The 18488-nt window shown below is 39.8% G+C and overlaps 1 protein-coding gene across 1 annotated transcript in view; it reads right to left on the bottom strand.

Annotated features, from left to right (window-relative positions):
- Nucleotides 1-18488, bottom strand: part of LOC140322325 (adhesion G protein-coupled receptor E3-like) — an 88800-nt gene that overhangs the window by 56128 nt on the left and 14184 nt on the right. The window contains exons 6-21 of the mRNA XM_072398904.1: nt 17184-17255; nt 12111-12127; nt 11920-12040; nt 11158-11229; nt 10266-10330; nt 9829-9912; nt 8555-8723; nt 8027-8140; nt 6876-7063; nt 6049-6216; nt 4881-5075; nt 4213-4448; nt 3405-3465; nt 2981-3072; nt 364-532; nt 157-255 (exon numbers count right to left, since the gene is read on the bottom strand). Coding sequence (XP_072255005.1) covers nt 157-255; nt 364-532; nt 2981-3072; nt 3405-3465; nt 4213-4448; nt 4881-5075; nt 6049-6216; nt 6876-7063; nt 8027-8140; nt 8555-8723; nt 9829-9912; nt 10266-10330; nt 11158-11229; nt 11920-12040; nt 12111-12127; nt 17184-17255 — 1922 coding nt within the window. The remainder of the gene's footprint in view (nt 1-156; nt 256-363; nt 533-2980; nt 3073-3404; nt 3466-4212; nt 4449-4880; nt 5076-6048; nt 6217-6875; nt 7064-8026; nt 8141-8554; nt 8724-9828; nt 9913-10265; nt 10331-11157; nt 11230-11919; nt 12041-12110; nt 12128-17183; nt 17256-18488) is intronic.

The raw sequence follows: 18488 nt of genomic DNA, 5'->3' as shown, positions 1-18488 counted from the left end.
AAAAAAGAAAACTTATGCAGCAACTGCATCTATGGACATTTTATATTTCTATAATAGTTTTATTTTTGGTATTAGATACAGGTTAACAAAACTCTGTTAGGGTCTGTTTGCAATTTTTTAGTGTATACTGAATACTGTAGAAAGATCAGAACTTACAGACTTTATGGTCATTGGCATGGTACTGCCAGATGTGGCTTCTGAGTCTGTCTTCTTGGACTGGAAACTATTGAATCTTCTTCTATACTCTTCTCTCACCTGGACATGTAATGGTGAAACAGATGAAACAGTTTAGCTTATTTAACAGAGATCTATGGAAAAGCATTAACGGCATATGGCTTAGAGGAAAAGAGAAATTCATATGACCTGATGGTTGAGCAGGCAGTGCACACAAAAGATGTATAATCCCTGGAGACTGTTACAGATGGTGAAGATGTAGGACATGACCTGGGAGCCCGATCCGAACTGAAAGATGCCAAAAATCCAGGTACAACCCAATATGAGGAGCTGGGACAAAGCTTTAAATGTCAATAGACTGTGGGGAAAAGGGTTAAACAAAAAAGGAATAAAGTTAAAACCCAAAAAACAAATGTGTCCTAAATTGAAGTTTAGCTACACCCATTTTGTTCTGCATAGATTGGTAAAATTTGTGTAGATGTCCTTTTTAAAGCTGCATGTGTCAATGATTTATCCTAACAAAGAGGCACAGACAGCAAAAAAAAAACCTGAGGTTCCACTCACCATTCCAATAAAACAATAGGATCTAAAGTTCATGTAAAGTGAATTCAACAACTGTTGTAGCAGCCAATTTTAGGACCTGGGCAAGGTATGTTGGTAAATATTGATCAAAAGTCACCTTAAGTGTATGAACGATCAAACAAATCAAGAGCTCCCATTTCTCCTAAAGTTTACTCCACATCAAAATAAGAAAGAAAATAATATCCTACATGTGTCATGGTCTCTGACTTCTAACTAATCAATTACAGATCAACAAATGTATCTATAAGATAAATAAATGCCATCACATCTGCTTGTGTGTACAAGACCTATGAGCTTTAGGCTTGCGTCAATGGCATCAATGTAAAATCAGTTTGCAATGATTTTGAGATCATTCAGAATACCTTGACAGGCATTCTACCCCCTTCTGACTTGCATTTGATTTACATTCATTAGGATTTCTATGGGAAGGCAAAACGCACTTGAAAAAGTCCATCAAAACATATTTAAAGACTTCTCTCCGGAGCACATGACATGAAAAGTGGCTTTATCATAAGAGGTAGAAGAAGAGGTGTCAACAAATTCAGAATAGCATTAGGGACCAACATTGTGGTTATGAGTTGTTACATAGGAAGTTGGCAGCATTGTACAAATTTAACATTTAACCATCCATTTTCAATTACTCTGTCCTCAGTAGAGAACCAGAGTCTTGGGGCTAGCAAGGATACTGAAGACTTCTGGAGGCTCTTCTAGACTGTAGGCTTCTCAGGGCCTCAGGAATACAAGCTCTTCAACCCATACTGATACAGTGTAACTGTTCCTGGAGTGTAACTGTTCCTCCACAGCCTCCCTCATGGGTCTCACTACCACCCACATAGGCTTCCATGGCAAATAATAAATCTAGTGTTGGTGTTCAAATTCAGGATGTCTTTATGATCGTCCTTATATTCGACCCGAATATGGCTGTTCAAATTCGGATAGAATCGACCCGAGAATTCAACAGCAAAAATTCAGATAAAAAAATATGTTAAAAAAAAATACAAAATAATGTTAAATTACCTTATTGAGTGTTTGTGTTTATTTAACTTTTTTTTTACATGTTTTCCTACAGTGACATGATATCATGATACAATGATAACTCTTAAGCTACGTACACACTTCCAATTATTATCGTTGGTAAACGAACGACGAACGATCCTGCACGATATCTGCGAACGATCGTATAGCACCGATCCTGTACATGCAGATAACGACACGATCGTTCGTAGATATTGTACACACAATAGATGCGATCGTTTGAACGATACAGGAAGTTGCGTGCACCACAGGAACGTTCGTTCATCACGCATTCTCAGACCATGGACGATCAATGAACGATCGTACACACGAACGATGGTCAACGATCGTCGTCCAATCCGATCCGCCGGTCCGGTCGTTCATTTCCAACGACTTTCCTCGTTCATCGGCGTCGTTGGTTACTTTTTTTACGAACGATTTTTGCCCAATCGGTCGTTCGTCGTTCGTTCGTCGTTCATTTTGAACGATAAAAATTGGAAGTGTGTACGCAGCTTAACTCTGTAACACAGTAATACAGTAATATTATGCTACATTTGTTACATTTTTCTTTTATCCACTGTGAGAAAAATGTAACAAATGTATCATATTACTATGCTGGAAAGTGTGTTACAGAGTAAGAGATACCTCTAGTGTGGGGCATCTTCTCAATTATTGCAGCCATGGCTGCAATCATTGTGAAAAGTGTGTGATCCCCTAACTAACCTGTAGTGCCCCAGGGATTGCACACTGAGCTCATCAATGATTGCAGCTGTGGGAACTTTGCAGTCACAGCTGTGACTGCAGGCGATCCCCAGGCACTAGAGGTTGAATGGGGACAAGTTTCCCTATTCATCACAGCTAGTGCCCTGTGTTCTTGGATAGAGAAACTCTATCCAAGAACACATACTACTAGTACAGTGCTGCAACAGCAATCAGGATCGCTGTTGCAGCCCTGTAGTATGTGTTCCTGGATAGAGTTTCTCTATCGAGCTGTCGAGTCGAATAGTGAGATATTCGACCAGCACTAATTTTAATCAAGTATAATTATTCAAGCAATTAAAAGAATAATGAGGGTATGCAAAATGCAATGTCATGTAGAATGTGTCAATCAAATGTCATTTAGAGATATAACTGAAAGCTGCTGTGTGTTTCTATACTTGCACATAGTAGTTCTCCTTACTGAATAAACCTGCATACATGCCATACCTACCGGGTGTGTTTTAAAGTTGAAACATTTGCATTGAGAGAAGACAGCTTCTTCTTGAGTAACACAAAGGTAAGAACCAAGAGAATGAAGTTTATCTAAGAAATGACATTGTAAAAAAAAAAAAATTTTTAACATTGATCAGAGCATCTTGGGAAAGATCTTCTACTTGGATCTTTTGAAACTTAATATAACCTTGCATTTTTAGAACAAATATTTTACTGTTGTGCTTCCACATATCTTGGGTGAATGACAACCTGCTAAACGAAACATTCCATATCAACTGATAGCTTTCCCCCAATATCTGTCACCCACTCACCCCAATATTGGTGCATCTGAAATTATACTTTGTATAACCACCACCCAGAATCCAAAATGTAATTAGCTAGAGATAAGAATTCAGTACAAATAGTCTCCTTTATATACTCACAGTGATAAACACACAAACTGGACCAAGAAAACTCCAGACGAGATCAAGTCTGAGCCAACAACTAGAAAGAGCACAGGAATATATTTTTATTACATTGCGTGTAAATCTAGCGAGGACAATCTCAAGAATGGTAATCCTTGGAAAAAGGACCTTGGAAGTATTAGCCATTTGATAAAGGAAAATAATAAATAGTCATAGGCAGGGCTCCTGCAAAAGAAAGAAGTATCTTAGGAAGCTTAAGAGTGGAAGAGGCAGTATTTTAAGAAGAGTACAAGAGAATCTCAAGTTAACAAGTAGAAAGAAGACAAAATCAGAAAGAGTAATTGGTGAAAAGAGAAAAATTTCAGGAAGGAGAATTAGTAGAAAGAGGAGAATCTCAAAAAGGTTTTTGACTAAGGAATTTGGATTATTGTAGAAGAGGCTCTCAGGAACTTGGATAAGTGTAAAGAAGAGAATCTTACGAGAAGAAAATATCTAAGGGGAGGATTTGAGAATGTCTAAAGCAGACTTTAACAACACGTAAGGTCCACTTATTCCATGGGACCCCTTCCTCATGCAATACAGATGGTAATGTTATTATCCTGCAGACAAGATTCCTGGAAATGCTAGGTGGCCAAAATCATGCAGAAGGATACTGCTAAACATTCCCTAATATCTGGTCAAAAGGACCACCACCACCGCCACCCCTTAAAGTTCTGCTTTAAATAATAGAGAATAGAATATTGGAATGGATAAAGTGGAGAAAGTACAGTTACTTGGTGTATAATACATAGAAGGATAATAATTCACAGAAATGGCAACGGCTTACTATTTTTTTGTTCCATATGCATCTGGTCGCATTGCTGCAGAGATAACAATGATGATGAGAGGAATTCCAAACCCTGTCATGCACACATATGGGAAATGGGAACGTTGAGATGTCATGTAATTCATGGCCTGCAAGTTTCGGACTGTCATAAAAAGCAGGGCGCTCTCCAGAGACATCCAACAGAAGGCACAAAGGAAGAAGAACTGGAGGAGACCAGCAATCACAGAACAAAGGACCTGAGAAACATAGGGGGAACAGTAAAAACACAAAGAATTAGACTACACTCTATTTATATAGAGTGATTTTCATGCTTAAGTAGATGAGGCTGTACAAATGGAAAATACTACGGGGGAGGCTGAAGTCCAACATCAAAAGAAAATTTCAAAGTCAAAAATCAAAAGAAAAGTACAAAGTCCTAAATCAAAAAAAAGGTAGGAATAAAATTTTGGCTTCTCCCAAATGGTTAGTGAAGCTTCGAACAATAATATAGAACCTATAGGGAACCTCAGGAACAAAAGGGGGGCAGAACCAAGTTTGAATCTCAAGTTGAAGTCAAGATTTTCATAGCACTTGAGCTACCTGTATCTCCACTTTACACAGATGGTAACCTCAAGTTACTTGGTTTGGTGATCATATACTCGGTGTGCTGGTTTGTAATACACATTTACCTCAATTCCAGTCTGATGCAGGCCCAGCAGGGCCAGTAGTTGTCCCAGGAAAAGACATCCACACAGAGTTGTCAGGATGGAAGTGTGAGCGCTTCTTATAGACCGGCACAAGGTGAATGTGAGGAGAGACAGGAAGAGACACACAAGCGACACACTCAGACCAATGCGAGAAATCAAAACCAAACCATAATCCTCCTGTAGATAAGAGGAAACTTTAAAGGGTTTATTCATCTGCAGATTGTACTATTGTTGGCTTGCATGTGTCAAAAGTACAACCATCATTTACACAAAATAAAGCTGATTTACAAAAGGAGTTAAAACACTGTCATTCGGCCCTCCCCTCAGGCACGTTGTCTTGGTGTCACCCTTGATTCTGCCCTCTCATTTACCCCCCTTATTCAGAACATTTCCAGGTCCTGTCACTTTCACCTACGCAACATCTTCAAAATCCACCCTACCTGTTCCCAGAGACCACCAAACTCCTTGTACACGCTCTTATCATCTCTCGTCTGGACTACTGTAACCTCCTCCTGTCTGGTAATCCACCAAACCGACTCTCTCCTCTACAATCTATTATGAATGCTGCAGGCAGACTCATCCATCCTTCCGACCACTCCACCTCTTCTGCATCTCTTTGCAGTTCTTCATTGGCTTTCATTTCACACTTCACCCTCCACAGTTCTGATCCCACTTACCTTTCCGACCTGGTAGAAAAATACTCCCCCTGCTACTCTCTTCGCTCCTCCCATGACCTACTGCTGACTTCCTCACTCATAACCTCATCACACGCACGGCTACAAGACTTTTCTAGAGCCGCCCCGACTCTCTGGAATGGTCTTCCTCGTCCTATTCGGGTTGCTTCTACTTTCAAACTTGACTTTTTGTCTTCTTCTTTTTCTTAAAACCCTCACTACCTTCCTATCACTCCATATTGTTTGAGACTTCCCCCACCTCCTAGATTGTAGGATCTTCACAAACTGTGCAAATATTCAATTGTGTAAAAGGAAAATTCCTGTTTATTTAATGCACCTAGAATCATATGAGAACCAGTTATTTAGAAATGATCCAAGTGAATACTTCCAGTTGACTGGAAGGCTGTTCTTACAAAAGAATCTGTCAGTAAATCACAGTTCTCATTTAACAACACAGAAATTACACTTGACATCACCTGGATATCACTGGGAGCCATAAGGACAGCGAAGGTGGACAGGTGGTTGCAAACACAGAGAGTGTTGTTCACTTTGTCAGACTTCTTGGTCTCACATCCATGGCTTGACCAACTCTTTTGCTCGATATCCCAGAACACACATTTTAAAGTATAGGAGGGTGGAACTTCCTATTGAAGAGAGTAAAGTGAGTACAATACTGATATTTAACAGTAATTGCTGGAGTACATTTACACATGTTTAAAATACATAATTTGATAGTGATTATTTCAATCAGTAGTAATGGCATTGTTGCTTTCCTGTTTATTCGTAAAGCCTGTTATTTAGAAAGTTCAATAGCTCAAGCTCAATTATACACAACAACTAAATGAATCAGAACAGTGACTCCTCCACAGTCCAACTCTCCTCTGCCCAAGGGGAGAACCTGAAGACAAACAGCTTCTACTTCTACTCTGCTTGAAAGCCCATAATGCAATAACTTTCATGTTATTGGTGCACCTTGTATTGCATGTAAAAATAGCCCAAAATGTATGTAAAAAACTAGCTTTGGTATAAAATTTTCTTATTTTAGTATCCAACAGAAGGATAATATCCAGTTTCAAGGTTTTTACTTAAACCAGTTTGTAGAAGCCATATACATAAGAGGCTGAAACAGATCAGCTCTACGCTGTGAATGTTCTTTTTGCCTCACCAAATGGTAAAACCAGATAGAATTTAATTTTAAGATACAATGATATCCATAAATATGCTCAGTTGAGGTTGATAGGTGATGGGATAGTTAATTTAAAGCACAGATATAAATAAACAATTTCTCCATTTTTGTACCAACCTTTAACTGTTTCAGATAGAAGGTCACCGGAGGATCCAGGTTTGCTGTATTGGAACTAGTGATGGCTCCACTTATGATGGGGGAATTCATTGCCTCTCCGTTTTTATGATCGTTGTCACCTGATGCCCCAAGAAGGCTTCCATTCAACATGGATTCCAATCCTTTATAGGAAATTAGGATTGCTCCATCTAGAAAGAATGATATGGCAAATATAGCTTGTGCACTGTAATGCATATCGTGTGCTTTTTATAGAGTTAATTAACCACCACTGCACACAGGTCATTATTCATTAATGTATATAATTTAAGATGCAAGTATTTCTTCTGGGGAAACAAAACAATGATGGTAGGTTATTCAAAAGTTGTTGGTGCAGAAATACCTTTAAAATGCCATACCAATTTTCTTTACACTGTATGGTGCTTGTGCCATGAAGAGACCAGTTCTGTGTGCAGCAGTGCCACACACAAAGCAGTATTCAACACAGAACTTTTTTCAAGCTGGGTGGGAAGAAATTGTAGGCAGGTGGCAGCCCCTGTATTGTGACCCAGCTCCAGTAACCGCCCAAAAACAGCCGGTGTTTACTGAAAAGTGCCTGGTGGTGCACCCAGCTAAAAGGGTCTTGGGAGAACACTGCAAAGCCAGCTGCCGGAGACAATGTAACTTCTGTGCATGTGCAAAACTTACATCATCAGTGGCTATCCAGTGGTGGAATATGATCATTGTCTTCTCAGAAGTCCACTGTGGAGCTGGTGGTCAGAATGGCGCCTTCTTAGGACGAAACATTTACAAGTTCTGGACCTGTCATCGCTGAAGGGCTGCTGCACATTGGCAAGTAATTTCCATAATCAGCAAGTATATTGGGCATGCTTGCTGATAATGGCAGAAGCTCACCACCCATCAACAAATTCAGTTCCTCTTTGCTTGGTTCCACCTTTGCTTGGTTTCAGTTACATGTGTAACTATTCAGAATAGAAATCTGAACATTTTCCACATTACCTTCTACTATTTTATAATTTACACATTTTATCTATGCCTAAGCTGCACCCCTAGATATTCTCCAGTTACATTTTGTTCTATTAGTTGGACTTAACAGATAGACAGATAACAGTTTTATTTTCCAAGCTAATAATCTATGTAGAAACAGTTCTCACCTCTATCTCCACTCACATGTGAACATGGGACTTGCATGGTGTTGTCAATCACAGTCAGGGTTATAGTATTGTCTCCTCTACCACATATGTCTATGGAAGCCTTCATCTGAACCTCTGCAGGAGAGACAAAGAATCATAGAGGGACTATAGAGTTATAACCATTGAAATCTAACTATGAATTACATGATATCTGCTCATTAAGAAATATCATTTGTAATTCTGTCCGACAACAGGGAAATGAACAGGAAATTGAGAAATATTTTTCTAACTTGCTAAGTAGACTTAAGAAATGAGGAAAATACTCCAAAAGGACAAAAATAGCAAAAAAGAATACAATGGTTTAACCCCTAATAATATAATAATGAACTAATTAAGAATAATGCCTGAATCACCAAATTCTATGGATGTGTGTGTGCATAACCAAAAGATTAATGGTGTTAGATCTTAAATAAAGTCTTAAACATAAGAAATATTTGCTGCCGGGAACCATTTACTACACCATGGAAGCCATTGTGTCTGCCCACTCACCCAGCTCCGGCGTGCTGATGTTTTGGTTCTGAGGTTCTTTTGAGAACGTTACCAACAGTGAGGTCTCCACAGTCTCCACTATAGAGGTGACAGCAGAACGTAGCTCTAAAGTATTCAGATTGTTCAAGGTCGTGTGGTTAAGAATTTGTGTGAACTCTTTAGCAACTTGCTATAAAAATAAACAGACAAAAGCAATAAATACCATACAGGGTTAGGATACCTTCAGACATTAGGGAGCCTTCACCTATTCAGACCATAATGGTGGAAGGACATCCTTAGGTTTGTATGCCCCTCTAGAACCCTGGTTAAGACTGATCAGAAACATACAATTGGCCAGACTAGACCACCCTGGCCAACCACTTTTGTTTATGGAGACTATTTTTGCACAAGAATCTTTGGCATCTGGAATGGCTGACCACTGTCAAATATTTGTAGACAGTTGAAGACTCATAAATAAATGAATTTGGGTTGTCGTTATATTCGACCCGAATATGGCTGTTCGAATTCGGATAGACCCCACCCGAAAAACATGGGATTGGACAGCGCAAATTCGTGTAAAAGCTATTCTCATCCAATCAGGGAGCACTATCCCTATTCCTGGATAGAGTTTCTCTACCCAGGAACACATGACTTAAAATAATGTACCTGTTACAACTTACATTAAATTCAACCTAGTAACAAACCTACAGTCCTTATCTTGTATGTAACCCGGGGACTACCTGTATTCTTTAGAACAGAGAACGACCCTGCTTGGGGGGACGCACCAGCCAGAGCCACGGTCCACGTCTCCAGAAGACATCGCAGGCTCAAGGAGGTGAGCAGGTTGTGTCTCTGGAGTGGGTGGGTTCTGGCATCATGACGTCACTCTGGGGGAATGTTTCTTCCCCTTTAGGTGACAAAAGGCTCGGCCCAGAGTCTGTGCATTTAGTGGTCTGCTACCTGCAACAGGCCTTACTGCTGGTAAACATAGGAGGAAGGCAATCAGCACTCAAAGCGTTTAAAAGTTGAAAAAAAAAAGAAGAGAAGGCTTCTTTCAGTGCTGCAAAATCCTAATATATTAGTATTCCACCACATCCTCATACTAAAGCCACAAAACCATTGTGTGTAGTATGGAGAATGTCCTGTAAGAAAGTAAACACTTTTGTTGATGAAAAAATTCAGAATGATTTCAGAACAAATTTTTTTATGAAAAAGGATGAAATCCTCGTTTGATACTATTAAGACTTTGCATAACTACGGATTAAGACTATCTGAGCCATATTAAATTTTCTTACCTGGACAGTAACATTGATGTCATTTCGGTGACAAGAGCTTTCTTGAATATGAGCATTTTGCCTCAACAAATTGCAAAATGCATTCTATGGTAAAGAAAAAACATGAATGCTGTGTTATTACATAGTTTGGTGGTGACCATAATTGAGCGAGACATGGTGGAGCACTGGAGAGACGAGTAATAAATGAGTATATATTATTATTATTATTATTATTATTATTAGCCAGTGTTTATATAGCGCTGACATATTACGCAGTGCTTTTTAAAGTCCATAGTCGTATCACTATCCCTATAGATGTATTGCAAACCCACTAGTATGTAACTGAGTTGTTGGAATAAACCAGATCATTTTCAGAAAGCACTGTTGACTTCACCAGGTAAATCCTAGGTCCATCATAGGACGGTCATATTACAGTAACTCTGGGCAGCAATACACACCTGGTTCATAGATGTCTCACATTCTTCCAGTTCCTTGTTATGCTGCGGTTGGCATCTCCTGTCCTCTAGAAAAATAAATGAGTCCTATTAAATCTTTCAGTTTATTAAAAGAAGCAAGAAAATAGTAAGTATAATAGTAAGTCCATGCTGGAAATGTTGGACCTGATTTAATAAAGCTCTCCAAGACTGGGGAGGATAGACTTTTCAAATCTGGAATGGATTTCTTTAAAGTCATTTGCTATTTGCATGCAAAGGTTTTAAATCCTGGACTATATTCATTCCAGGTTCACTGATAAAACTGTACCTTCTCCAGCCTTGGACAGCTGTAATAAATCAGGCCCATTATCTCTATGTATCTTGGTGGCTATTGTCAGGGAGTCCTATTTTCTCATTATATTGGCTCGGCATTCTTGTTTAGAGTTCTGTGGAACCCCAGGGTTTCTCCAAAGGTTGCTATAGGTTCCTCAAACTGCGGTTGACTTACGATCCCATTTATGTTTTTTTCTAAAATGTGATATTTTAGCAACCAGTAGGGCGTCTTTCCCCAGGCCCTCAATTTAATAGGCTCCCCCCCCCCCGGGCCGTTATCGGACGAGAATCTTGTGTGTGTACATCGCTTGTCGTCCATTGTCTGGACGACTATCCCGGCAGATCTATGGACAATGGACTACGAACGATCGTAATAAAAGTCAGGAGGCGAAAGTACAGCGGGGTGCTGCTCCATCATCCCCCTCCCCCTCCATAGAGCAGAGCGGTTCTGTTTACAGCTCTCGTTCAGTCGTTAGTCGTTGGTAAGGGTCATGTAATCGACAGGATCCTTCCAATGACAATTATTGCACATGTATACATAGCCTAAATTTCACAATATGTGCTAAGTATTGCCCTTAGTCACCTGGCTGTGTGGTTTTTGGGTCTGTGACCAATGAGGTTCTCAGTGTTGGTTGTTCAGTGGTGATAATCATATCTGAAATATAAATCATAAATAAATATAAATCAGAATAATTGCTGGAATTAATGTGAGATAAAAACCTCCATCTCCTCCCCCTGGGTAGTATTCCTTAGTACGTTCCCTCTTAGTACATAACCCTGCACTATGTAATCCCTCTTTATAGCCCTGGCCTAAGCATTACAGGGGCTGCAGAAGATCCATTCTCCAGTCCACAGTCTCAGACACTCCCTATGACCAGTGACTATTCATATGAAGACAATTCTGGAGTGATTGCATTTGCATGCAGACCAAGCTAGATAATGCCCACATGTGAAGCGGGGACAAAATGATTAAAAGGCCAGAAAGCAAAGGGAGAGCTAGGACAACCAAATGGTGAGGAGTGATCTACCTGATCCTGTCCACCCATCCATCATAATTCTGTAGAGCAGATAGGGGTTAAGAAAACCGATCTGCTCCGTGATTCAAACATACTAAGCACATTACATTCATAATCCATATCTGATTATGTCTGCAGTCTATGGATTTTAGTGGTTTATTGGGCTGTAAATATAATAATTGTAAGCAGGGGTTCCTTAAACCTAAAAATCAATGCTAAAATCATTAGGAATGCTGTAACCCGATGGGTCATATCACCTATTAACTGAAATGAACATTTATATGATCATATTATGATCTTTAGGATGTTATATGCTGTATGCTATTTACCTGTGCATTCATCGCCCATATGAAGTAGTGTGATGCATTTAGGAAGATGTCTGGAATTGCACATACTATGTGAACAATAACAATAATTGCCCCGACATAGGGCATGCTCAGGGCAGTCCCCTGGAATTGCACATACTATGTGAACAATAACAATAATTGCCCCGACATAGGGCATGCTCAGGGCAGTCCCCATCATGTGCACATTTACCTGTATGAAGAAAAACAAAACATTTTAATGCAATTAGTTTTTGGCAGAACCTGGACCACACCACAGACCAATAAGTGCAAGAAGATGAATACCAGGCTGGTGTTGTACCACTTATTTTTTAAATTGGTGAGTGATTCATTATCAAGACACCTTTATGAATCTAATCTCCATCAATATAAACATTCAAGCATACATAAGCTGTGGGGGTGAACCACACCGTTGCATTACTGACTGTCATAGTGACAAATTAACCCTGGTTGGTACCCAACCTCAGCTAACCCAAAGAGCAAGTACCTACCTTAAAAGAATAGGAGCACTATTCTGCTGGTAGTTAAAATACAAATTGGGGGGGTGTGGCATGGTAATGGCGGCGAGAGCAGTGATCCATGGTATCACTGAGCCAGCACCGGCTATATTTCAGTCGTCTCTGGTAATCCAACGTCAGATACCACCTATCTTTATGCCCAGATCAAAGAGATCTAAAGGCTCGAAGAAGACACCAGGACAAGCAAACCTTTTGAGATATTTCCCCGCTGATACAGCAGAGAATGCAGGCCGGGAGACATCTAATATGGCTTCTCCATGTGTTCTACCCGAGGAAATAGGAGCTGAAGCACTATCTGACGAGGCATCAGCGTTACATACACAGGAGTCCTTCAGTAGTGTCTTCACCTGCTTCCCCATGGCTATAAACCTCTTCCACACAATCCGACCCCAGCTTAGCGAAGCTGGAGAACTTGCAGGCACAAATGTGATTCCTAATGACATCTATTTTACTGAGGGTAGACGGCCATGAAAGTCGGTGGTGCCAAAATAATGTGAGGCTAAGGGGCATCACAGAGGTTACGTCCAGCTCTGACCTGCGGAACACAGTAGTGGCTATATTGAACATGGTTCTGGACCGTGACACCACAGTGGACATAAAACTGGATCGCGTACATAGAATTGGGCAGAGTAGGGGTTCCTCCAATGAATACCTGAGAGACGTCCTATGCAGAGTGAAATACTAAATTTCTAAAGGATTTGATCCTTCGGAAAGCATGGCTCAAGGGGCCTATAGATTTTGATGGGGCAAGTATTCAAATCTACCCTATCTATCAAGCCGCATGTTATGAATGCACCGAATCCTAAGGCCATTGCTGGAACATATTTTAACACACACGGCCACATATCATTGGGGTCAGCTGTTTCACCTGGTGGTGATAAAGAACAACGCCACCTTTGCACTGCCAGCTTTGTTTGAGTTTCCGGGGTCAGATCCTATTCCACTACATGATTGGCTGAAGACCACAGAGGAGTTGTTGAGAACCCTCCTATGCACACCATCAACGGGCGCTAGAAAGAGACGACAGAGGATTCAAAGGCCACCTCCCTCGCAGGCTGCTGTTAGTAGGGTCCTGCCAGAACCCTGAAAAGTCAATATTATTCCTTCTTGGTCCAACAGTTATCTTCGGTTGTGTGCTATCTTGTGGATAGGAATACTGGGAACAAGGTTCTTCCCTGTGCGACATAACTTTCCTCATACCCTTTTGGTACACAGGAGAAGATTTGTTTATTTATCTCCATGAGAACTCTCCTTGTTTATGTAGGCTTTTGGCCGCAAGTCTGATGTTGAGTTATAGCATTGTGTGTTCAAAACTCACACCGAGTGCTGTTTAAGTGCCTTCAGGCCAGGTTTATTCCATTACATAGAAGGTTCAATGTTACTGAAAAATAATCTCATTTATAATTATTGTTTTATAGTTGGATGTTTGCCTTACTTACTAATAGTAATAGGCATTTTATGTATTATGTTTATAGTTAAAAGAGGAGGACCTCTCTCCTCCCTTATCAATATATCTTGGTAGATTAAAGGAGTACATTAAGTTAAGTTCCTGGGCTTTCTACAAACGATTGATTCTATTTATATTTTACACTTGATCCTATGGCCACAGCTGCGGGTACTGCTCGGCTGTCATTGCTTGCACACCTCCCAATTAGGCTACCCTACCTCCACAGGAGGTTAGTGTTTCTTTCCAATACTTGGAACCTACTTAGGGCTAGGTCCCACCATCTATTCTAACTTTTCCCTCCCTCTCTATTAACCCTTTTATTGCCACATCTATACCGAGTGCATACCTTACCCTATTAGGCACAAGCTTGTTATTTAAATCATAGCCATTCACACCACAATGTCAGTAAAACTTACATCGATCAATGCCAAAGGCCTGAATTCACCAACCAAATGGTCCATTTTGCTGAGAGAGTTAGGTGGGATGAAATGTCACATTGCATTTATACAGGATACCCACTTCAGGCATGACAAAAATACTCTGCGAAACAACCACTTTTAGGTAGCATACCACTGTCCATCCCCTGACTCTAAATCTATTTACATCATTTTGAGTAAATCCATGCTATGGTCCTTGACCATGATACACATGGATCCAGAGGGCAGATTTATTATTGTGCAGGGCTCCACTGACTCACAAGTGTTTACGTTTGTTTACATATACTTACCAAACACAAACCAATTGTCCTTTTCTGGAACGCATGCTTAAGGCTGTTGGGCAACATGGTGCAGGTCCCGGTATTATTGGAGGAGACTTTAATATGACTTAATATGACACTGAATCCCAGTCAAGATATTCCAAAGGGCTCCTCTCACCTGCCTTTTTCATGTCACGTCTGAAGTCTTTGCTCTACAGCCACCAATTGGTGGAAATGTGGTGCATTCAGCATCCAAATGACAAAGATTTCACATTGTAATCACAAGTGCACAAAACGTACTCTAGAATAGATTATTTTTTTGTTACTCTCCATGCCATCCCACTGATGTTGACATCTGAGATCAGATTCAGATTCATTCCCTGATCATGCACTTGTATCTATATCAGTGGCTGTGACATCACCTAACCCTAAATCAGCCACTTGGTGTCATAATATTTGATTGTCTTATAATAAGACAATAAAGAAGGCAAATGTTTTTCTATTAGAGAACAAATTAATTCCATGTTTCGGTCTAAGGCCAAAGCAAAACTGAATATTTGTAGGAATTTTTTTTTATTTTTTTATGAACACGCCAATAATTGTCAGGGCTATACGCACGAAGAGAGTATCCACGTACAAATTTGAATGAACAATGCCACGAAAGATATAGCACACACCTTCCATACATTTTTTAAACAATTATCCAATCTACGAGCAGACACGAATCCTATAGGTTCTGGGGGTGCCACTGGCAGGATTGTAGACTATCTTAAGGACTCTGGCTTGTGCGGTGTTTCTGAAGAGGCTCTGGACATACTGGATAAGCCAATTACGTTCCTAGAACTACAAAAAGCCATATCACAGGCTGGAAACAGAGTTACCCATTAAATACATGGCACATGGCATGATACAATTAACATATCTACTTAGATTGCTCTCCTCACCAACAGTTTAACCTCCCTAGCAGTTCATTTCTTTCTAGTTTTATATGTCTAAACTGTTTTTTATGATGATGTTTAATCATGTAAAAATAAATTGAATGAATTAAAAAATATATATATTTAAAAAAAAGTTTTAATTTTTTTTAATTTAAAAAAAAAAATACACATTATACTAATACTAATATATATACTGTAAAATAAATGTTCTTGAAAACAATGTACTGCTTTTACACATATAAATTCATGTATTGCATTCAATACAGTTATTTTGTTTTGAATGCAATACAAATGGATTTTGAATTTCCCGCCCTGCCCTGCCGGCAACGTACACACACACCGACGTTACCGGGAACTCCCCAGTGACTCATTGGATGCAGAAGCTGCAGAAGAAGAGAGAAGAAGAGGTAAGGTAATCGCGGTGATGGACGACGCGGGGCGCCGGCGGATCAGGTAAGGCTGTATTTACTGTTACCTCCCATAGGATTACCTACCGGGTTACCGCTTTTAGCAAATAAAGATGCAAACACTATGTCTACGTCTAAACGAATAGAGCCGCGCTGCGTCTTTTCCATGTTTCCAATATGTCCAGGAAAAGGTATAAATATTGACTTTTGCGCCATTTGAGTAATGTAGCAAAGGCCTGTATACCAACATACTGGAAGCAGGTGAACCCCCCCAAGCTTTGGCCAGTGGCTGGGGAAAGTGCATGATATCTATTGTATGGAAGAAATAATGACCACAAGAACTAAGAAGGCTGAAAATTTCGCTCAAACTTGGTTCTACTGGATTCAATACAGTACTACTTCAGAATTCAGTGTGTTAATACCCCAGACTCTAACTGAGTGAATAATATTTACCGTATCGGCCACCCTTTTTATTTTCACCAATGTGGATCTCGGTACTGAAGGCAACGTGTTAGCGGCAATTCATTGTTGATTAGAAGCATATATCCCCTTCCTCCCCCTTCTTTTCCCTTCCTTCCTCTCTCTGTCTCATCTATTCTTCTTCACTCGTTCTTTTATATTCTATCTTGTTCTTGTTGTTTCCTTTGGGTTAGGGTTGTTAGGAAATTTTATTGGATGAATTAATGACAAATGGCAAATGTTTGGGTCTATGGGTGCATGACAGTAATTCAAATAACTTATCTGTAAGACATTGATTATTTACCTAGGCATGCACCCTTTAAATAAATTAAAGGTGAAAACCTGAACAGAGCAAATTTCCCCCATTCCACCCACACCCGAGAGACCCGGTCACCAAATCATTCCAACAAAAATCATCCATTAAGATTAGATATGCTTTTAGTGTATTTTATTCATTTTATTTACTTTTATAATCCTCCCTTGTCCAGACATTCAAAAGACCTGAGCCTGCTACTGAACACCATCTTTGATGTAGACAAGACAAGACAAGTGGTATGGCTACATTTCACAACAAGTGCAAAGTATTGCTCTATGTTGTCTGCATATTAGGCAAAAAAGCAATGGTCCTCAAAAATTGATGTACCTGGCATGCAGGAGTTCATCAAGCAGACTACATGGGACCGTGGATAGGGGAACCATATCATTGCCACCAAAGAAATTACCATTGCCTATACTGTAATAAAATGCTAATAAATTAACATTTCCTTAATATTAACTGCTCACCTGACCAAGTAGATTTTGGCTTTGTGACCACAGCAGTTCTCAGTGTTGGTTGTTCAGGGGTGGTAATTATTTCTGAAAGATAATGGTTCAGAATTAATCCAATAATTGCTGGAATGGGGCAATGAGAGGTAATATTACAGGGAAGTTTAGTTTTAGGGCCACATGGACATGTAGGGTACTCAGCGCTGTGTAATATGTTGGTGCTTTACAAAATAATAACAATATTAGTGTTACATAGAGGATTACATGAGAGGTGAATGTTATGAATACATCAAGAGTTGGTGTTAAGGATAAATAGAAAATTATGGTGAAGATTATTCAGAGATGTAGTGTTAGGCTTTAGTGTGGGAATTACTGGATATGTTAGTGTGAAGGTTACAAGAGGAGTTAAAGCTAAACTCTAGTCAATAACTGAATGTTCCTGAAATCTACCCCAGGGGGTAGTTCTTTTCTTTATATTACCCTGACCCAGTGCAACAATGTCCAAAGTTCAAGTAAACTAGACTAAAATGTCCAAGGTTTGAAGGATCAAATATGTATTACATCTGGTATGGAATATATGCATAACATATCACACCATAAAACAAAGGTTTCCAAATTATCAATGACAATTGGGACACTTTCAAATCAAATAGGAGGGGGGTCCTGGTGGCACTTGAACTTGAAGGTTTCCCTTTATTATTTATCCAGATACTCCACATAGCATTAAACTTTACTGTTGTACCTCTGATATTAGCTGTATGATCTCCCTTGATCACAATATCATTTATTTTACGCATCCACAGTCCCATTGTCAGTGTCCATCCCATTTATCATTGTTCTTATACTCATACTAGGAGATCAATTCCCAAATAGGTTTTCACTAACCTTTGTTATCAGTTCTCCCCTGCTACTGCTGACAGCACCAATAAATCACAAAACTCAGCTCTTTTGTATTGTGTCTGTCAGTGTGCAGCCACTTCTTTGTGACTCATTGTTAGTGTAAGTTTAGCAGAAGTCTGTGTGACATAAACACCATGAGAGCAAACTAATAAAAATTCAGCAAGGACAAAGGATTTTTCAGCCCACAGCACTGCCTCTCACACACTTGGCCTGATTTATTAAATTTAAAATGGATCTGGTCCAGGACTGAAAACATTTCCCAACGTGCAAATGTTTTTTTAATCCATGTTTGTTAGATCACCCAGGTTCTCCCAGCTGTTTTTTTATTGTTGTTTCCCTGCCTGTTCCCTTGTGCTGCTTCAGTGTTCCTCTGTCTCTGTGGTGACCCCCGTGTCACCTGTTCCTCCTGTTGCTTCCAGTGTC

Source organism: Pyxicephalus adspersus, chromosome 2, assembly GCF_032062135.1.
Source record: "Pyxicephalus adspersus chromosome 2, UCB_Pads_2.0, whole genome shotgun sequence".
Lineage (NCBI taxonomy): Eukaryota > Metazoa > Chordata > Amphibia > Anura > Pyxicephalidae > Pyxicephalus > Pyxicephalus adspersus.
The sequence above is the reverse complement of the archived record's forward strand: the minus strand, read 5'-3'. Positions and strand labels throughout refer to the sequence as shown.